At 42.0% G+C, this 22,525-nt stretch overlaps 1 protein-coding gene across 2 annotated transcripts in view; it reads left to right on the forward strand.

Annotated features, from left to right (window-relative positions):
* Nucleotides 1-22,525, forward strand: part of GLI3 (GLI family zinc finger 3) — a 215,044-nt gene that overhangs the window by 59,735 nt on the left and 132,784 nt on the right. For both annotated transcript variants that reach the window (XM_052795785.1, XM_052795794.1), the window contains exon 3: nucleotides 7,918-8,160. In XM_052795785.1, the coding sequence (XP_052651745.1) occupies nucleotides 7,918-8,160 (243 nt within the window). The remainder of the gene's footprint in view (nucleotides 1-7,917; nucleotides 8,161-22,525) is intronic.

The raw sequence follows: 22,525 nt of genomic DNA on the forward strand, positions 1-22,525 counted from the left end.
AAAAGGAGAAATCTCACACTACATGTTAATTTTGCCAATTAATTCTACCTTCAAATGTCTTCTGCTTCTGCATTAAGGCTTTCTTTTTTTCTTGTCCACTGGAACTACAAAGCACTAATACTACCAAGAGTCCCTTTCTCATCAAGCTAATGATACAGCATTTCCACGTGCTAACAAACATCTCCAATACATTCTCCAGGCACAGACCATTTGTGCCCAATGGTTGGAGCATTTCTGATGCTGGACGTGAATCCCTCTTGCTCTACTTGCACAAGTAGTTTCACTGAATCCCCTGGATTATGGTGCAAGTAAAGCAAGCAGGATTTGGGCCTGGTAGGCCCTGTGAAGGTAAACTTAAAAGCTTACCACCTGCTCTGTACCTGGGTGCAGGGTTTAGTGTTTCTCCTGCAGCAGTCAGTGTCGTCACTAACACCTAAACCAGAGTGCTGGGGGCTGTGCTGGTGAGCGGTGTTAAGTATCACTGCAATAATCCACTGTCTGCCATGGGAGAAACATGTAGCCCTGAACTTGGGAAGGGAGAAAATGGTTTTCAGCTGTTTTGATTTAAATTGTTTGTTTTTGTTATTTTAAAGCCTGTGTGGAAATGGGCTGGGAGAGGACTTGTTCAGAAGTGAGACTCCCACTTCTCTGGAGTCTGACCTTGCAAGTTGCTGAGAATTAGTGCCTCCATTAGCTTCCCTGAGACTCCCAGCCCCGTGGGCTGGAGCTGGGCATTGCAGGGGCTCAGGCTCCACGTATCGGCTGGCTGGCTGGCTGTTCACCTGGGCAGCTCTAGGCAAACTTGGCCAACAGGATACCATGGGAATCTAGCTTGCAGCAATCAACTTCTGCGGCTTGATCCGAAGTCATTGAAGCCAGTGGGATGGCTCGAGTGTCAGGTCAGTAACTTCAGGCATACACCCAAATGCTACTCCTTTTCTTCCCCATGTCCCGCATGATCAGTGAGATGTAGGATCAGGTGCAAGGCAGCCCAGCTCTGCCTCCTGCCCTCCTTATCTGCCTTCTGAAGGTGAGAGTCCTGGGACTGACAAGGAGGTTTCCACAGCACCCTGTGCCTTTGTGTGTAGGTAGCTGTGTCTGCAGCTACCTATTGTGTTCCCTAAGTAGGATTATTATTATTATTTTTTTTTTTTTATCTTAAATGAGATTTTTAGCATCTCTCTATAGGTCTGATACTGGGGTTTGTAGATGCAGACTCCTGGTTAAATCTGGTAGGTGTTTGCTTGTATGAAACAGTAAAGGTGGTTTTAGTTTGTGTAACTTCATATATGTCTGTTTACCTTCAGCCACTTGGCTTTAGTTGGGAGCAGCTGGGGAGGCACCAAGCAGTGTAAATTCGTCTGGATAATCAAGAAATTGAGGTAAAGACTTTGCTATTAACAAGGCTCTCTCTGATCTAGGTGTCTGAAAAAGTTTACCTGAATTTTAAGCTGCTTCATACCATTAGCAGGTTCCCCAGCAGTCTTGGGGAAGAGTTACGTGCACAGCTGGAAAAGGCTGTGAGCCATGTTCAGCTGATAGCAATGCATTGCTGACCTAGTGTTGGAGCACTGTGAGCTTTGTACAGGCCCAGTCTTGCCTCCTCCAGGTCGGTGAGAGCTCTGCCATCAACCCAGAGGAGCACAGGATCAGGCTCTGTTTTGAAAGTCATAGAAACTGTATTGATGCACTGTGTCCTGGCTTCCTCTGTACTTTCAAGAAAGACTGAATTGAGTTGTGCTGTAGGTGCAGCAAAAATGAACGCATATCTCGCTTGTGGAAAATAATGGGAGGGGCAGAGTATTATGTAGGTATTGTCAGGATTGGGTCCGCTTTCTGCCTTGCTGATAAATCCTTTTTCTTCCAGTGAAAGTTAAAGATGACAAACAAAAGAATATAACAGGTTTCTTAAAACAAACAAAAAGAACAGAGAAAAGAGCTCTGTGTTCATGTTCCAAAGGTCACAAATCAGTTCTTGGAAAATACTATACATATGGTAATGGGAAAATAACTAAGCTGAAAATCCATTACAAACGGGAATATAGATCTATACATTTTCAGTGGTGAGCTCAGCTAATGTATGCTATTTATAAGCACAAAAGTCTTATATAAGGTATGCTTAAGCATTGCAAATAAAGTGAGTACTGTACTTGTTATCTAACAGATTTTGTAGCCTCTCGTATGGTTGGAGTCTATTTTTAAAACCAATTATGAGCATTGTGCTTCATATCTGTGTTAGTGTTTCCAGAGTGTGTACTTCACGTGCAGTTGTTCCAAATGCAGGAAAATAAACTTGGGACCAAGAGTGCCCAATTTAAATGACTGTACCCACCCAAACCAAAACTTTGGTTACAATATGCACTGTTTTTAAAGGCAGGCACAGTCCTACAGATGTGTTTCCTCCTGGTTGGCTCTTAACGTGGTCAGAGTAGTGATCAGTGTGTGTATGCAAGAAGGCGCAGATACGCATGTCCTAATGAGCCTGGCAATTGCTCTATTGCATCATTTCAAGGAAGAAAATATCAAGTCTCAAAAACTTAGACCATCTTAAATGTGAGGGAAATTGCTTTCTTACTTAGGTATCTATTCTATTAAGAATCTAAGTAGTCAATCTTTTTTACGTTCTATCTTCCCCCTTCCTTCTGGCTCACAGCAACCTAAAATGCTACTTTTCTGGGAAAGACTGATATTCTGACTTCAGTTTTGTAATTTAATGATGGAGAGTTTCCTTAGTAAACCAAATTTAGAGTACTAGAATGCTTATCTTATATCCAGACCTTGAACATAAAAGGCATTTTATACCAGCAATTGTTCATTTAATGAGCAATTGCAGAGTGCAGGACGGTTAAGGGATTGAGCTATATGCACCATTATTGCAAGAAGTATTCTGAAATACCAGAAATAGGACGTAAGCTCTGATCAGGGGGACTGTGAGCACAATTACCTTCTTTTCAAATCCTTCTGTGACACTGCGGGAGGAAAAAGGACTTTGAAACTTGAAAGGAAAGAGCTTGCTTTCAACCTCAAAAGCTAGGAGGAAAGGGCTCTGAAATTTGCTCAGTATTCCCAATTCACCATTAGCCTGTTTCTTCCTTTAGCCTCAAGGCATTCTCCGCTTTTTGAAAAGATGTTAAGAAATTCAGTCACAATAGAGAGCCTAGTTTTGAACATGTTTCACTCGGTCCATTGAGGTCTGGTCTTCAGCCTTTGTGTGGGGTGAATTGAGCTGAGCAGCAAGCTGGTTGGGGAGAGGTGAATGAGCAGTCTCTGTGCAGTCACAAATTCTGGCAAAGAAAAGATTACCCTTTCCTTTATTTTACAATATGCATTCCTGTACAATCCTGCTAGTGGCAATATGCAGAGCTGAGCTTGTGCTTAGGTCAATATGGAGCACTTGGTTTATAGCAACTCTTGTTAAGTTTGTCTTGTAATTGAAGCTGCTGTTGACCTTGCTTGGAGACCATTTGTAAAACCGTTTATTTAGCATAAACTGAAATAATAAACCCTCCTTCTCTTAGGCCGATTGTGATAGGGTGACATTAGTTTGATTTAATGATTAGCCGCCTGACCCCTCAGCTAGAGAGAGCTGCTTGAATAGGGAGAGTTCACTAGGAAGCACACAGGAAGAATTCTAATGAGCTTGTTAAATTTAGCATGGCACCAACCACTCTTAATTCCTCTAATGGGAGAAGCACTGCCTCTGAGAGGGAGGGAGGGAGATGGGGAGAAGGGGGGAAAGAGAGAGAGGGAAAAGAGAGGGAGGAATGCCCATGTCCTGGTAGCCACAGAATTTTGGTCAAGAGAAGAGGTTGGAGGGACCGTCAGCCAGGGTCTCTTGGACTGAGTTGTAAGTACCTTGTCTCTTCTCTTACCCAGCCAAAGTGTGTCGGCAGATCGCTCTTGAGACAGGCATGCTCTCTGCAAGTTGCATGCAGAAATGTGGTGATGAAACTTAACACCAGCCCAGTTAAATCTGTTTATGTATTGTCTTGTTTAAGTAGGGGTCTCTCTGAAGTGTGTTGAGACTTAATTTTTCGCGTGGTGTATCAATAGATTTCAACTTTTTTTAGTTGCTGACTGTTAGAGGTTTAAAGTAAAAAAGCTTCTACTTTGTCTTGGTCTACAATAAAAAAAAAAAGGCAAAAAAATCAAAGTTCAACAGGGAAAGAAAGTTTAATGGGTTTTTGCAGTAGGCTTTGGTTTGTCCTGATTTTTAATTTTCTGGGTAAATCAGCTGAGCAATTAAAAGTGTGTTTATTCAGGCATGCTGTCCAGTGTGAGTTTTTGAAAAAGCTTGTTGATTAAGTGAGGTGCTCCTTGGTGGTCAGCACTTGTAGTAAAAACTGCTTCTGATCAGAATAGCAGGACTAAATCGGGTATTTCTCAGTGGATGGGAAAATCTTGGATTAATGTGATTGTTCCAGGCTGGGCACTTGTAATGTGTCTCAGGGTACTGGCTTGCTAAGACAGAGTAGAGTATACATAAAGAAAGAGAAGCTTATGCAGATTGCTCTTGGGGCCCGATTACTTTTTTTTCTTCTTATTTAACCCCTCTCTCTTACACCTGCAAAAGGTGGGGTGAATTATGCTGGAGTCAGTGGGGTCCCACCAGTGGGAAGCAGGTGGAGATGAGGGATTATCAGTGCCTTTAACTTTGGTATTCATCTCTGCAAGATTTTAGTAAATCAGATGTTTCTTTTGACCCTAAAGCTGGCCGCTTCTAAAATGTGAGCAGAGCAGTAACAGTTGTCACGTATTTGGCTGTAAACCCCTTTGGCAGATGCTGCTGGAGAAGTGGGCTGTTTGCTTACATTTTTGCTGTAGAGTCCCACTTGTTGCCATGGTGGACAGTATGTTTCTGTCAATAATTTGGCCTGGCACAGCTTGCCTGCACTTACTCTTAAAACTTTATTGAACGATTCAGCTGAAACAGAACAAGATGAGACAGTTTTCGCCTTTTGGTGCATTGGAGTGGCTCGCCTGCCGTTGTGAGAGTCAGTAGCATTACTGCAAGAGGAGTTTCCCGCTCAGCGCCCGGGGAGCTCCTGCAAACCGCTTGCCTGTTCGTGTCCTGGAGCGCGGGTGCTGTGAAGTTTCTCATCTGCTCCCTATTAAAAGCAGCTCAGTGGTGCGGAGCCTGAAGTAAATGCTTAGCGAGATGTTTGGCTGTTGAATATGCCTTATTGCAAAAATGCCATCCTGTTTACTTAAAAATACTTCTGGGGAAATTTTTACATGGCAGACAATGTACAGAAGTGTTTGACTTCTAACAGCACATGGCAGTAATTTCATAATGGGGAGAGAGATGGTGGTTGCAGAAGGAAAAATACTGCTTTTTTTCTCCCCCCCCCCGGAACCAAAAAAAGGAAAGCTTATTAAAACAAAACACATTTTTCCTTAAGTTTCAAAGTTACTGAAAGTAGGTTTTGAATTTCATTCAGCAGTTTGGAAAATGAGCTTGTTCTATAGCAGTCACTGGTACCTTGATTCATGACACATGCATGTTTTGAGAAGCAAAGAATAAAAGTGGAGCCTGCAGACAGATGTCAGCTTCTTGTTGTATCCCAGGATGGCAGTTTTAGCAAATATTATCTTTATATGGAAGCATAAAAGAACTGAAATCTTATCTGATCCTCACATTGATTATACAGCCCCACAAATCACTCCAGCTTGCTGCTTTCTGTACTGTGGTAGCACAGGTTAGCTTGCTCTGCTTAAGAGTCTGTCAGGATTTCAAATGGAGTGTAATCCCCTATTTTTACAAGAGTTTACATCTCATCAGTGAAAGTTCACTCTAGGTTGAAATTTAACATAAAAGAATCGGGCTAGAGAGAAATGTGATGGAAAATATGACTTTGGGGTGACTAATTTTTTTTTTTTTAGTTATACAAGCAGCTTTCTAAAAACCTCATATAAGTTTTAAAGTTTTAGACTCCCTTTTGCAGTTCTATAACTAAACCCAGCTTCAGTGTAAAAAGTTGAAACCTTAAACCCTGATAATCCAGAGCAGGGACCAGTGCCTGTGCATATTAATAAAAAGTAGAAAAGGGCAAAGGGTTTAAACTCTGCAGTCTTGTTGTCCATTTCCATTAACTCTTTCTGCTCAGACCCAGCCGTGGAAATGCTCTGTATGGAGAATTACTGCTGGCTATAAAAAGAATTCAGTCCCTGGAAGACACTGATAAGTCAGCAGACCCCGATTGCTGTAATACTTGGAGATAGAAAAATAATTAAGCACTGAATAGGCTATGCTGCTGGGTTTTCTTGTTGTTGCTACTTGGGTCGAGAGGGGGCAGGGAGAAGCCTAGTGAGCACTGCATTCTAAGCAATGGTGTAGCTAGTTTATGCACATAATGGCCAAAATTCAACTCCAGGTATCTATACGTATGGAGCCTGTTTCTAGTCTAATTCATATGAAGGCAAATAGGTTGAGTTATGCTGGTGTCAGCCTTGGTGAAAGTAGTCTCTTGGTGAATTGCTGGCTGGTGCTTTCTCTGTGTGAATGTGTACACCAGGGCAAGGTGCAAGTGAAATCTTAGCCCTGACCTCAAATCTCTTGACAACTGTAGTGCAATCTTGGCACTGTTGTCAATGATCCTTCCTTCCATGTGGGTTGTAGAGTAATTGTACTTTAGTTTTATTTCTTAGGGGTGTTTTCATTTCCTTTCTAGTTACCTTTTTTTGTGCCTGGTGTTTAATAATCTGAGGTTCCTCATGTACTTCTAGAACTGCTGAGCAACTTCTGAAGCTAAGCATATTTATCACTTACTTCAAGATGTATTGGTGTACACCCACATGTGCAGCGTGGTTGAACAAGGCTGTACCTGGAGCATGGGTATCGGCCAAGGATTACAGCCCACAATTGTGCTTGTTTAGAGAAACGTCTGTGTATTTTAAAGCAATAATGCAACTTAAGGAGAGCATTTACAGTAGCTAACAAAATCCCTCTGCCACACGGCATGTGTGAAATGTACCTGGGAACATGAATCTGGCTTTTGAGAAACAGAACCATTTGGTCTGGTTTTTGAAGGATGCACATGGTCCTCAGGGGTTAAAATTCATGTGGGAGCAGAGGGCTGGTTCAGCACCTGGTTCTGGGGCTGCCTGCAAGGGAGGCTGGTGGAGCCATGGTCAGGAGGCCCTTTTCCCCTCACAAGTGGAACCACAGCCCTAGAGGCTTACTCCAGACTAGGGCTTGGGTTTGACCCTCCTAATTGTTTCTTTTTCCCCTTGTTCATTAAGAGGTTTTGGGTTTGTCTGTGTGGATATGGGAAGAAGAGGGAAGGGGAGTGTGGACATGTTTCTATGTGGTGACAGTGTTAGAGTGGTGGCCTCACTTGTGCCTGCCTGATGCTGCTGCTGTATCTTGAGCAATTTTACCCATTTTATTGTTGCCCACCTTACTTCTGATTGCTAACGACCTTCCTGCAAGGCTCCAGGCTCTCGCACAAGCAAACCTCCAGGGACTGGAGCTGGGCTGCAGAGCAGCGGTGGGTGGCTAAGTTTGATTTAGGCCCAGCCGGCAGGGTTCATCTTCTCCTCTTAGTGACAAATTGTTTTTTGCCTCCCCATCAGGCAGCCCAAACTCCCAGACTCCTTGTCCCAGAGGCAAGAAAACAGCAAGCCTGTGTCTGTTACCACATGATTGATAGCCCTGCCGGTAGGAGCATCGGCGCACGGGTGACGATGATCTACCGCTCAGCAGCTGCCCGCTCTGAACAGGCCGGCTTCCCCAGACCATCTCTCATAGCCACACATGCACCTACTCCCACAAACTTAAACCGTGAGGAGGGGGTAGTGAGGAGGAGGGACGGGGACGGGGGGGGGAGAACTTCTCTTTATTGCATTTGCTATAAATGGGCTAAAAGTGCTCTTTCTCATTCCCTTCTCTCTTTCTTCTCCCTCGTTTTTTTGCAGAGGATGAAAGTCCTGGGCAGACCTATCACAGAGAGAGAAGGAACGCGATCACAATGCAGCCGCAGGGTGGGCAAGGCCTCGGCAAGATCAGTGAAGAGCCTTCCACATCGAGTGAGGAAAGGGCCTCATTAATCAAGAAGGAGATCCATGGATCTATATCGCACCTTCCCGAACCTTCTGTACCTTACCGTGGGACGCTTTTTACCATGGACCCCCGAAACGGTTACATGGACCCTCATTACCGTGAGTATCAACTGCCAGTTCATTTTGGGATGCAAAGTTGGAAGGCTGTCAAGGCTGTCAAATCTAATGCAATTTTATTTGTTGCCTTGCATCATCCCCAGGGAGAACTGCTTTGTCAGGGTGGGGAAGGGGGAGGGTTGAGTTAATACAATCTTTTTTCTGAAGTTAAAAACTAGGGGGCAGTTGCATTGCAGATCAAAATTATCACAGGCCTCTGCAAAGCAACTTCCGCAGGACATCTCATCTGTTGCTAATCCTTCTCAGCCATCCAGGATTGCATTTGCTCCACCTCCTTAATACATGAAGAAGAAAAGACTCATTAAAGAAGGCACAGAAGGAAAATGAAACAGGCCTTAAAATCCGCTCTTTTAAAACACTGTTAAAATATGATATTAAGAGGAGGAAGGTCTGCCTTGTGCAGTGAGAATTTGGTGTGGAGGGGTCGATGGAATGTTTATTGCTGTGTTTCTGGGGTTTTTGTTTTGGAGGGTTTTTTAGGCATTCACGTGTGTGTTTGAGTATGTGGGCTGATGGAGTGGTTTTCCAATTTTCTTCCCGAGCTACAGTTCCCTGAAGTTGGGGTGGGGGGTGGGGGGTGGGAAGGCAAATGGTTTCAACTTCTGAATTCCTGCTCAGGCATTAATAAAAAAGTAAGAAATTAACTGACACTTGAACACAGATGTGGAATGGATTTCTCCACAGGCAAAATATGAGGGAGTTAGGCAATTTTTTTTCATCTGCTTCTAGTTTACGAAAGAGGGGAAAAAATCATTTAGTTGTGTAGTAATGAAGTACATCTTGAGGTGTCAAGGCTTGTGCCTTTTGATTATAGATTTATCGCCCAGTCAGGATACAGATTTGCCATTTAACCTTCCAGTCTCCAGTTCCAGATGATAGGCTTAAGACCCACAAAGAGGGGCCAGTCTGTGTTGGGATTTTTTTTGTCTACATCATTCAGAAATTTTAGTGTTTTAAGGCAAAAGGTCATTAGCCAGACAACTGATTAGTGAGGACGGCTGATTAGTGCATGTTTTTTTGCTAAAGAAAGTACCAGGGATAAAAGCTAATTTTATCCCTTCATTAGTTGGGCTAGCAGCAAAGGGGGAATGTTCACTCATCAGGGTGCAGATCAAAGTATGTCTTGCACAACCTTAAGTCTCACCAACCTCCTTTTTTAAAAAAAAAAAAAAAAAAAAAAAGAGTCTGATTGTTAATAAGGATGGAGGTAGTATGAGAAAACGAACACTTGTTGTCTTTATAGTTTAGATCAGTATTTAGGGGAAAAGTTTGCAGTTAAGCTTTTGAACTCTATTCCACTGTAGGCAGTTGGTTTCTGTACATCTTTCTCCTCCTCTCACACAGCTCCGCTCAAATGCTCTGTGGGAGTTACTCATCTTTCTGCTGAGGAGGATGTGCTGCAGCATACCAGCAGCAGGCTTGTCTGCCAGAGGCATGAATGTGCAGAGCAAATGACCGCTCATGAGCAGCAGCGCATGGAAATATTAGCGTGCAGGTTGGAGACACCATTTATAGCTTATGGTTTGTTTTGTTAATGCAACCCCCAAATCTCACTTAAAAAAAAAAATATTACTGGGGAAGCAAAATAGCTTCTGTTTGTAGGCAGTGCAGCTAGGGAGAGATGAAATGTGTGACAAAGAACCCCCCAAGCAAGCAACAAACCTTATGCTGTGAATTTAGAAGTGACGATTGCCTTTTTGACCAGTTGCCAGCTCACCCCTTAAATCTAGTTCAAAGTGTTATTGATACTACTGAAGATTCAGGCTGAAGAAAAAGAGCTGGCTGGTCAGAATGAGTCTGAGTAGTTTCCATTTAGTTTATTTTGTTTTATTGAATTTGCCTTTTGACAAGAGTTTGCAAGATTTGATGAAGCTACTATGTCTGTATTGTGACCCATAACGCTAGCTAGTTAGGATGTGTGGGCTACTAGAAAAACATTGATGTCAGAAGTTGACAGAACAGCAGAAGTTACCCAGCATACAACAGTAGAGAAACAGGAGATGAGTTAATTTCAAATGAGCAGTGTGATCTTAAAGCTGAAGTCTAAGTCAGAAAACATCAGATGGGCGGACTTGCTTCTCTGCTGCTGTAGCGAGTTGTACATTTGTACTCACCGATTTATAAAATCTCTCAAGCTATTAATGTCATATAAAGAGCCATCATGCTTTTATTTACCTTTAATAAATGTGATACAGAAGGACAACTAAAGAGACAAATGTCTAGTTAGATTTATAGGAAAGCAGACAGGCTTACTGAAATTTTCATAGTAGATGTAGCATTTATATATGTAAGACATGCTTTCATCAAAGTGGTGACTGTATTCAGGCTGACACTTATAGTGGTCCATATGAAGAAGGCTGAATAATGTAAACATACCCAGTCCCACTGTAGCAACAGGTGAAGAATCAGCAAGGCTGTTGTTCCCTCCCTTAGTTTCTTAACAGTTTTGCTGGGCATATGGATAGAAAATACTGTTTTAATTCAACATAGTTGGGTATGTAAACACTCACAGTAATTCCTTAGTTTCCCTGTGGTTGGAAAATATAGACTTTTCAAGATGCCTAATTTGTGCTTCTATTTATACCCACTTTGTATTTAAAAGTGTGGGCAGGCTTCCTGTAACACAGGAAAAGGGAAAATAATTTTTTTGAAGGAAGACATCTGTATATTTTTATGGCAAGAAAAGAAAAGGAGCATTTAAGTCAACTGTGTGTGGAATGCATGTCCCCTCCAGGAGCTGCAGTTACTAGAAACAACTTGAATGCTTTGCATTTCTACATGTAAATATGCATGTTTCTGTGTATGTGCGTTGCAGGCTTTTTTGTTGTTATAATTTTTTTCCTAATTAAAATGACTGTTGTAAATGTTGGAAATAATAGTTACCATATACGTGGAATAAATACCTCATTGAGGGGGAGTTTGCTCTCCTGTGGAGTGTGGGTGGGGATAATGGTTGTGTTTCAAGTGGACCAGCTTTTCAAACAGCTGGGATGAAACATGCTATGGAGCTGGCAGCCCTTCTGCACTGCCAGAGAGCCCCTCAACCATTTAGCAACTGAGAATGAGTGGCTTTGTGCTCAGCTCACAGCCCTCCATCCTCCAAGAGATAAAAGGGAAAACATACAGGCCTAAACCAGAAATTTTTGGTTTCTGTCTTTGTTACAGATTTCTTAAGCACTGTTTAAACACTGCTCACAAAGTGTAGGGTTTTTGTTTTTTTAACTTTTTTAAAACTTTTTTTTTTCCTTTTAAAAGCTTTAGGGCAGATGACAAAAATGCTGGAGTTTCCTTTCATGTGTTGCACCTTTTCTTTATTGAGGAGCGCAAGGTTACTGAGCTTAATCATAGTGTTTCTTAAATGGATTTAAAACCCTGTGTGTGTCAAACACTGATTGCAGTGGTAGTTCGAGCCCCTTGTTAATGTAGATTCTGTCTGTAGAGGTAGGGTTGAGGCAAGGGAGATGGGGATAACCACTTCCCTTTGTTATGCTCTTCCCCAATTTTAATTCCCACACAGATTTATGGCAGTGCTAAGACTGCCTGCCTCACAAGTCATTCCTCATGGAAAAAATGAATCATTCCTGATGTAAACACTTTGATTTAAAACATACTGCTGATATTCTTCCCTGGGTTTCACAGCTCATCTGAGAGAATTGTTAGTACCTAATTAGTAAAGCCTGATGAATTGTCTTAAGTAAAAAGCAGTGACAGTTCAGTTGGCTCTGACCTGAAAATTCTTGTATACAGGAATGGCCCTGGCAGGATTCTCTTTCTGGTACATCACTTCATCTCAAAGAGGTTGCACTGAATGTAGCTGAAAGCAGGAGCTCACTCTTTTTTTTTTCTCTCCCCTCCTTACTAGGAATTTATTCTGCTGGTTTTGTAGCTTTTGTATCTCTCTGGGGAAGTGGGAACTGCTTATTGCACATTTCATAGGATTAACCCTCCAAAGGTATTGATTGCCCTCAGTTCCCACTGACTGTGCCTGCACTTGTGCTTTGTAAGGATCAGGCCCTGCGTAACTACCCAGGTTAGATTACCAAGTGTTAGTGTCATCTCAAAATCAATTTGCAACATGAACAAAAGACCACACCAAGAAAAATACAGTGCTGGTTCACTAGGTGTACTTGTTCGTTTACCGTGTTTTAATTTCTGTTGACGAGAATTCCCCTTCCTTTTTCTCCCATAGAAAAGGAAAAAGGAGAGGAAAAAAAAAAAGGGAAATTAAATTTTGTTTCTGCAAATGCAAACTGGTAACTGGAAACACTGCCTTAAAATGCAAAAATTAGAAAGCAATGACTTTTCATGGCAATGTGGCTTGAACCATGATGGCCAGCTATATGTGGCACATTGGACATTGAGAGCAGTTCAGGTTGCCACCAGCAGATGAGTATATGGAAGGGGATCCCCATTTGCTTTGTAGAGGGGGGAGCTGATGGCCTCCTTCGTCATCTCCCTGGCACATTCTGGAACTCCAGAGGGAGAATCAAGGCACTTTTGGATAGTCCCAAAGCGGGCACTTCTCTTAGCTCACCTCTGAGCTTCCCAGCACCACTGGATGGCAGGAGACTGGGACAGCTTTTTTAGAGGGTTTCCCCCCAGCCTTGTTGTAGAGCGGTAGGAGAGTGTCAGTGAGAAATCCTTGTAGAGATTTAGGGCTGGGGTCTTTAAAGACATTTAGGGGCTCTTCAATTTCAAAGTGAGTTTGGCCTCTTAAATACCTCTGAAAATCTGGGTCCTAGTTCTTCAGCTCTTTCTGCAGCATTTTGTGGGGGAGGGGCTCAAGCGCTCTAGTAACAAAACTCTCCACTGACAGTGATTTATGGGGTGGTTTCCCAGTGTTGTCAAGGAGGGGTAGTTGAAAAAAGTAAAATCTAAAGCTTTTAATAAAACTTACAGGGGAAAAAAAGCCTCTAGTATAAAAGTGAATGTCTGATTCCTGGTGTCAGCTGAGCGACTGAAATGTTGTTCTTCAAGAAAATTAGCATGTTTGCAAAAAAACGTTTTTTGGGATAAAAATCCAAAATGTAATAGTATCTTTCAATAGCCTCCAACAAAAAAATGTTACTGCTCTCAAAATCAAACTTAGGGTCAGAGGCAGCTTCAGTTTGAAATTTAGGAAGGTGCTGCAGACCTTGAAGCTTAACAGCAGCTTATAAATGGCAATATCTTCTCTAAGATGCCTCCCAAACCTCCCAGGTTGTGTTTGGGAAGTCCTGCTCCTTACAAGTACTCCTGCCCATTTCTCTGGAGCCCTTCTGTGGAATAAGCAGGGTCTCGAGAGCCCTGGAGTTGCTGCCCCTGCATGATGCTCTTATGTGGAAGTATCAATTGCACTCAAAGATTTACAGCTAGAAGTGGCACATAGAGATATCTTTTCTTCCACTGGATTTTTCTCTCTTCTCAGCATGAGACAGACTGCAGAATTGCCAATATCTGAAAGGCCTTGAAATGTAATGTGGTTGAGAAGCCAAAAGGTGATCTTTTAGGGTTTTTTCTTTTGTTTTGTTTTTAAGTTTAGGTGAATACATATCTTCAGATATTGACTTTTTTCTTGTCATTACCAGTAGTATTAATTTCAGCTGGAAACTGTAGGCAATGATACGGAAAGAGGTGATCCTGTTTGTGTGGAGAGTAGAACAGGATATTTATGAGATCTCTTATGGCCCTATAATTCTGTTGGACTTCAAAATTTTAAAAATGTCTTCAGGATCATATTTAAAAAAAAAAAAAAAAATCCCTCTGGCACCTATAAGAATTTACCTGCCAGGAACTACCAGGTATGGAACCTTCTGAGAAGCAGATGGGTTCTGTAAATCTCTCCTGGTTTTGGTTGTTCAAGTGCATGTAACCTGTGGGGTGAGGTTTTTTGTTTTGGGGTGTGTGTTTTTTTTTGTTTTCTGTTGTTTTTTTGTTTTGTTTTGGTTTTTTTGTTTTTGGGTTTTTTTTTTTTTAGGAATAGGGAAGATAAAGACAGAGGACAAATGCACAAACACCTCTTTCACAGATATGATTTGGTTTGTCAGCTAAAGCTTTTTTAGATGCTTTACAGTATGTATTTGCTGTATACTGCCTTCATTGAAGGAGACGGAATACATTGCTCAGAGCCATAGAATCATAGTTAAGAAATCTGGGGGAAAAAAAAAAGCCAAGAAATAATGTAATCCATCTTTTTAGCCTCAAGGCAGATCAGCTGTCCCTACATCAGGAGAGAATAAAAAGCTTCTTCAAAGTTGCTGTGTCCCTTGATACGTGGACATTTCTGTCTTTAAGAGCCTTGTGACAAGATCTGTAGTGGGTTTGGACTGATCTTGTGTCCCTACGTGGTAACTTCTGTAGCATCAGCAGCTGGAAGGCGGGGGGGGGAGTGGATTTAGAAGCCATGAAGTCTGAGTTAAAAAGTTTTGGTAGTTTCCTCTTCCCTCCTAGAGATCTGCTAGCATGCAGGAGATATGGTATTTTCCATTGCTGTGTTCTCCGAAAAAAAAAAAACCAACCCAACAACAAAAAACCCCAGCAAAACCCAACCACCACCACCACCCCCCACCCCCAAACCCCCCAAAACCCCACAGCCGGATGCGTAACTGTTGTGCTCATTACTGCCATTTCAACAGGCAAGATCATTAGTTTTCTCTTTTTATTAGTTATCAGAGTGATCTTTGCGCTGTTGAGGCTGCGTAGTGCAAGGGGTTAGCCGAGTATGACAGGTATGTAGATAACTAGTGGCCAAAGGAAGATAAGCATCATTTGTTGCAAATTTTGAAGCATCCCATAATGCTAGAGGTTGCTGTCTGTCAGTCAGCTTTTTATGAGTGCTTTACCCTGTGAGCATTTCTTGGCCAAGGGGACATGGTTTGAAAAGTAGCGTCTTTGACTTGGCTGCTTAGAGCTTTAAAAAAGGTTAGCCAGAACTCAGCCCCACGCAGCTTTTGGTGTTAGATGTGTGTTACCTGTATCTGTAAGGAGCTTTGTGGCTGCAACAACTCAAGTCTTTGTGGCAAAGCATGGGGAACATGTGAACCAGGTACTGGTTCAGTGATCATGATTTTCATCAAGAACTGAAGCAGATTCTCCTAAGTTGGTGACTACAAGCCATGTACTTAACTACTGTGCAGTGCTTTATGGTGCCAGGGAGATGGTTCTCTTGCATTGGTGGCCTTCCATCTGGTCAATGTGATAGAGGGAATTCAGTTGCCTAAGAGGTTTCAAGTGCCATTCTCATGCCTGGGAGGATCCTAGTTGGTCTGTGTCTGTCACCCTGAAAGACTGGTCTTCAGTATGTCCTGTGTCACATCTGTTAACTCTCTATGAGCATCTTGGATACCTTAGGGGTCTAAGATTGGCAGTATGTGTCTGTGTTTACACAGCCGAATCCTCATCAGTTCTGTAACTGTGTGTTTAAATCAGTGTGTCCAAATGTAGAAAGTAAACATTTAAGTTCAGTTCTTTTTTTTTTTAATCCCTGTCTCTGCTGCTATCCTCCAGCTCTTGTGAAGAAATCTGTGGCAATAACTGGATTGCAGAGTAGCTAACGTCTACAAGGTGATCCTCTTTCATGGTTCCCTTGTGTTAATTTTCTTGCACCCTGGGTGCTTGCCACTGAAATCTGGATGTCTGCTATCCTTCCTTGTTGCTGCCCTTGGGGGGAGGGGGAAGCCTGAATCTGTGGGCACTGGAGGAGGGTGTTGTGTCCCAGAGGGTGCTTCAGGCTGGGCATTGGGGGTAATGGCAGTGTGGGGGCACCACCCACTCTCCCTGTAGCATGGACTCATCAAGGGAGGTTTTGAAAGGCAGCGTGGTTCCTGTTGACAAGGTGCAGTTTCAAGATCATCCCATGGAAGTCTCTCAGCACCAGCTTTGGCCTCCTGTTGGAGTCCAGGGTTAAACAGGCCTTTGCTTTTAAGACAGTTTAAATGCTTTGGTTACTGAACCATTTTCAGGATTATTAGCGGATACAGCTTTATTCCTGTTGATTGAGCTCAGTACTTAGGAGGAGAGCTTCTTAGCCATAGCCTCTGCTTCCTTTTATTCACACCTAGCAACCCAATTAACTTCCTCTTAGCCTGGCTCTTGGGTAGTTTACACAGTACTCTCTCAACTCTTATTGAAACACTGCTCAAATTACTTACAACTGGGGTCTTGAGCTCGCTCGGTGGGTCACATCTGAGTTTGGAGATCCTGTCAGGCATGCTTCCCCCTTCAGTCAGGTTATACTGGCTACTTTTTTTCATTTGTGATCATATAACTTACAGCCAAGGCAGCAACCACAAGTGCAGGGAACCAGTACTGTAGTAAGTATCAATGTATTGGTAGCCGTGTTTCGTATTGCCGTGTGGTCATTGGCATGTGTGGTGGTGGCTGGTACACAGCAGCAGGAAAGGCAGTACGTGCATGGGAGTGTTTGTATGTACAGGTTTGTACATCATCTTCATAATTCCTTTTAAAAATAAGAGTAATCACTTGAAAAAGAGCAAAAGAATGTTTTGTATTGCCTTTCAGAATTCGTCTTGCTGAGTTTTTGGACTTCAGCACAGATAGCTCCCCAGAAAACGGAATTGCTTTCTAATCTAAATTACGCTTGTTTCCTGCTTCATACTGGATAAGGTAGCAGAGAGGGTCCCCCATTGTTCATTCTGGTTTCCCTTTCATATTTCAGTGCTGCCCCAAGCCATCATTTTTCCCAAACAGCGCTGATCCAGAACCCGATGAATTCAATGAATCAACAGCTGCTGGCTTCAATGAACTTTGTAATAAACCCCAGTTGCCTTGTATTCTACCCTTTCATCCTACCTGCTCCTCGTGCTAGTTGTAATTCAAAATCGTAATTCCCAAGGATCCATGTTACCATTTTGCAAATGAAGAGCTGAACATTGTTATTGTTCTATCTACAGTCCCCTGTTGAAGTAGCTTATGGTAACAAGCCACAAGTAATGGCATATGACATACTTTCAAATAAATGGCTGATTATGGTAACAGCTCAGTGTAACACCATACCAAGTGTTGAAGCAAATAACTAATGAGGTAGAATGTGTTGAAATAAATTTCATTCCAGCATGTCATACTCCTTAGTGTAAAAAGGTACTGCATTTGATTTGTATGTTTTTTCACCAACCTGCCTGCAGATAAAACTGTGAAAGCCTCCAGCTTTGGCCTTCACTTCTGTTAGACGTCATTGTTGAAATGAAATTGGGTTACTTGGGTGAATAAGGTCTGTTGGATCAAGGCCTCTGTTATGTAGAAACAGTGGTTGCTCACTTTACCGGGATGGACTAGCATGGTACGGTGATAGGAAGCTGTTGGCACCAAAGCCATGTTTCATGCTGGAGGATATTTGAGTTGGTATCAACACCAGTGATTTTAACAATAAAATTGGTGCCAGATATCGAAAACATTAATTGCTGCTATGATAGGAGTGGAATTTTTTCTTCTTTTAACTAGAAGGGAGAAGAGCACTAGTCATATATCACTGGCTAATCGTTGAGCTGCCCAGTACTTGGGGTGTTTGATTTGGAAAGTCTGATGTATGGCCTGCTCATATATGCCCCTACTTTGCCTGAGACTGGCAGTGACCATGGTCTATGCTTATTTTCACTCTTAGGGGTTTTCAGTTTTTCTTGATTTGTTAACTTGAGTACAGAAGATTTAAACAAGCTTATAGGCATATAAAGCCAACTGGAAGAAACTCCTTATAAATAAAGATCAAAGGCCTCATCTGGCTTTTTCTGCTCTCATAGAAAAAATTACAAAACCTGAATGAAACCCAAAATGCTGGCCTGTGAAAGCATTTCTGGGTTCTTGTGGGGAAGTGGCACGTCTCTTCAAAGGTGGTAGTTATTTATCATGTACGTCACAGATTAACACACATCCTACGGTTAGTAGTGCCTTCTGTCCTCTGGGCATTATAAACCAGAAAGGCAGGTTGAGGACATGGGCTGCTGTAGTGGTTCCTCCCATAGATGTTAGTTTTGTGTGTATACTGCTCTGAAAAGGTGGTCTGTACAGGGAGGTTAAAGCATGCCACGCCTCTGCATCCTGACAAGCCTCCCTTTCTGGGATTTTTTTGGTAGACAGCCTGTGGGAGTGTTGCCTGTATTGTGCTAATGCATGGGGCTTACCTGAGCATGCAGGGTCCTGCTGGACCGGAGGGGTGTAGGCCAGTTGCTGCTGAGGCCATGCTTGAAGGCTGGCAAAGTGCAAGGTTGATGTGCCTTATCTTAAGGGGGTGGCCTCTGGGCTGCCTTTAAGAAATGATGTAGACAAGGATCCTGCTTGTTAAGGCTACACAAGGTATTGACTCAGCGCTCAGAGGAATACAGTCATCAGAAATGGTGTGTTCTGCTGGCTGTTGAGAAGTGAATGTTGTATTTTCTTTTGGGAAGCTGGTGCTAACCTTGATATCGTTCTGTGGTCCTGAAGCACAATACCCTGTTGTGGGAATTGTCATATGGATGGGAAGAGGTCATCTTCAGTTTTAAATTCCTTCTGAACATGCCTTTAGGCCAGGTTAATTTGGCAACATCTGCCAGTAGGTCTTGGCTCCAGAAAATGCTGTGGTCTGCTCAGTGTTTTCTAGGCAATGCCTTTTTTTAAATAACATTCAGACCCTATATATCTGCTCCTTGTTTGCTGCAGTCTTTGCTTATTTGTGTAATGATGAGAGATCAAGCATCCAGCTCAGCTGTTTGATGCAGAATCTCACCATTTATATGGTTGGTTGAATTCTAGCTGTGATTTCCCAGGAAGCTTCAAAAGCAGAAGGTGCTTTCTCTTTCCTACTTCCATTCTGCTGTGTAATTCTTCATGAGCCCCACCTAACTGCAACCAATGACACCCTTTTATTTTGTCAGTGCGGGGAACTGAGAGGTGCTGCCGGCAGGCAACATCCTCTTCAGCCTAGCTATGCTTTGCTGCTTGTTCTTCTGATAGTGTCATGCACTTAGAAAAGGACTTAAAAACTGGTCCAGAATTGATTGAGTGGGAAACCAGAGGTGGGAGCTGTAGCAGCATTCTTCCTCAGCCCAGCCTTTTTAGGACCATGGTGACTTGTACACTGTGGCTTGTAGCTATCAGAATAAAATCTAATGACAAACCCCTGAACCCATCTTCGGCTCTGTAACTCTGGCTGATACCTACTGGAAGTACATGTCATGAAGATGGTGGGAGCATGGTTGCCAGTGTATCGCTGTTTACAAACTGAAACCCTGACGCGTGACATTCATGGTAAAGCCACATCCCTTTGTGTGAGCTGGGTGTATGCTTTATGTCAGTGTATGCACGTGTCTCAGGTAGCAGAGCTGCTATCTTATTCGAACGGGCCAACTCTTTTTTTTTTTTTTTTTAATCTAGGACAAATTCGGCACTGTTACAGTATGCTGGACACTGGTATTATACGATATTTGTGTGCAATATGGGATGCATGCATACACTACGGTAATTTGGTGTTTTCTCTGAGGCGTGTTGCTTCCTGGTTATTTTCCTGTTTATTTTTATAACGTGGTTTTTCATATACTTCAGTATTATGAACCTTTTTGTTTTTAAGCTATCTCTGATATGCAGCTTTCATATCTTGGCTCCCAGCAACATTGAACCTCATTGTAAAGTCCCTTCGTGTAAAAGCCATCTAGTTATAACTCTCAAAAATAAGACGCTTGTCTCCTGAGGATAGCTCCGTATTGCGGGTGGAGTATAATCCTTAACATTGTTTTTTTGCTTTCAAATAGCTGGGGACAGTAAGTCAAGGAGTGAGAACTCCCTTTGTTTCATGTAGTGTGCGTTGCAGGGAAAGAATGTAACAGAGCAGAAAATGAAGAAAGACATAAAAGAATCTCAGCTCAAGGAGGTCAGATCCATCACAGGCTTAGCGTTGCCTTCAAAGATGCCTGGGACAGGTGGCAGTTCAAGACAATCAGAGGAGAAGCATCCGCTAGCGCTGAGATAAGGGATTCTTGCAGAATCCTGCTATCTGGTCCCAGTTTGCTTTGATGTAACTCTGCTAGAGAAGACTTCTGGGAGCAGGCTACTGCTTCCCTCCGTGATAGGCTGCTGTTGTTCAGCCTTTTAAGGTCTCATTACAGTGGTCCTTGAGGATTAATCCTCTTTAAGGTTTACATGGGAATGGTTTTGTCTGAAGGCCCAGCCAGGGACCTCAGTACCACCTGTAGAAAGCATTGCATTCTTTCATTCTATTTTTTTAAGTGGCTCATATTTAACAGTATTTGACAGAAAGTAAAACCAAACATCTTGCCTTTTTTTTGCTTCCCTCTTTGGCTGTTACTGAGTTTTTGTTGAGCACAGCTTGAGCAGTCCTGTGCAGACACTGAACCATTAGCAGTAAATTGTACGCTTCCGGTTACTCTACTTAGCCTGCTGGTTTTGGCAGTCCTTCTTTTTCTTTTCTTCTCTTGTGCCCACCCTGCTTTCTCCTTTTTAAAGGAGGGGAGCAATAATGTTTGGCTTCAGAATCAGAAATCATCCCATTGCCAGTTTATTCCTGTGCTTGCACTAATGGATTTTGCATTCATGCCATCCTGCTCAGGGAGGAGGGTTCAGGATATGGCAATGTTGTAAATTATCAGCATTAATTTATTAAAAAGATGCATCTGCATTTATAAGGGTTTGTTTATGAAAAACATTTACCATTTTCTTCAAGGGGCAAAGCCTGCTCTCAGTGAAATAGCAGCAGGCTGAGTGCAGCAATGACGCATGTGGGAATCATACCCTGGGTTTGGTGATGCAATGGGAAGCAAGTGCCTTCCAGCTCCTTTATATATTCTGTTATTGGTACCGTTTCTGTGAAACTCTATTATAGATCTATGTCTTAGAGATGCATGCAGCCTTGATTCCAAAGGAAGGAACATTACTCTAAACTGGATTTTTTTTTTTCTTCAGTGTCATTCATTATTTCCCTAATTGAACAAAGTGTTACAAAGTCATTTTGATACTATAGCTTTAAGATGGTCATTGAGGTAAAAGTAAGACAAAGGTTCATGTTGGGTAAGTGAAAACAGTATTGGTGACCCTGACAGGTAAAAGTAAACTTACTGCTCTAAGGGTAATAAATAGCTTAAGGGACTCATCTCTTATCTTGCAGTAGAAGTCCTTAAGTTTAGCTCTTCTGAACCCATATTAAGCAGCTTGATGACCCTAATTCAGATTATTATGAAAGGTGATACTGTGTTTTATTTAAAAAAAAAAAAAAATTTCTACCAAATATATATTATACCAGTAAGCTATAAGTTGAATCCTTTTGGGTAAAGTAATGAGTTGTGCATTGTTGCCTACAGAGTACCTGGTCATTAGTTATGTAGTGATTTTACCTTATAAAGAAAAAGCAAGCAAAAGAGTGCCTTCACAAGCCTTCTGGGTTGTTTTTTTGAGTGTTCTGTTTGGAAGTTATGTGGTATGTTGAAAAGTGGTTGTAATGCATGTATAGCAGATTAGTTTTCTTTATATATAAAAATATTATAGGAAACCCTATAGCTAATGCTGGCTATATAAAACTGTATGGTGCCATTATTACCATAAATATGCCTGTGACCTTCATATACTCTTACATTTCCAAACTGCACATAATTTAAGAGTAATGCACATATTTAATTTTTACTGGATTTGTGAAGATCGTTAAATTCTGCCCATACGAATTTTTTCCCTAATAGCTAATTCTGAGAGGGTGGGAGGATGGGAGAAGCAGAAACTAAGGAAAAAAAGATTAACTAAAAAGAAGGTAATAAAATATGTCATGGTGTGAGGTGCTTAGATCCCTTCAAAAAGACCTGTCTTCTGAAGAAATACAGGTAAATTCTTGGCAGCCTAGCTTCATACACAGACACACCTGTCTGATTTATATATACACATGCAATCAAGTGCTCTAGCTGTAGTCTTGATGCATATATTGAATATATATATAAATAGAATAATCTATACATACTGTCTCTAAGATACAAATACTTTAAATAACGTGATGTTAAATTTATGTCCCCTTCTTTAATTTAACATTAGAGCTAGTTGTCAGCAATTTAGACTTCTATAGAACTATTCTGAAGGTTGCTGTTACATTTCTGACTTCATAAAATACTGGGAATGTGAGGGGTTTTTTTCCACCTGATGACAAATGCATGAAAATTGCCAGTGCGAAGTATTTAATTGAATTTAATGGCTGTTGGTGTAATTTCAATGTAAGGTGCCGTTATGAAGCATCTTCTCAAACAGAAAGTCAACGCTGCAGTTTAACAATGGTTCAGCATAGAGTTGTTAAGTGTGTTTCAGGAGGAAAAATGTGCTCAGCTACTTTGAGCCAAATTGTGACCTGTTCTGTAAAGAGCCCTGGCTCCTTCTTCATCCTAAACAC

This window comes from Harpia harpyja, chromosome 1, assembly GCF_026419915.1.
Source record: "Harpia harpyja isolate bHarHar1 chromosome 1, bHarHar1 primary haplotype, whole genome shotgun sequence".
Lineage (NCBI taxonomy): Eukaryota > Metazoa > Chordata > Aves > Accipitriformes > Accipitridae > Harpia > Harpia harpyja.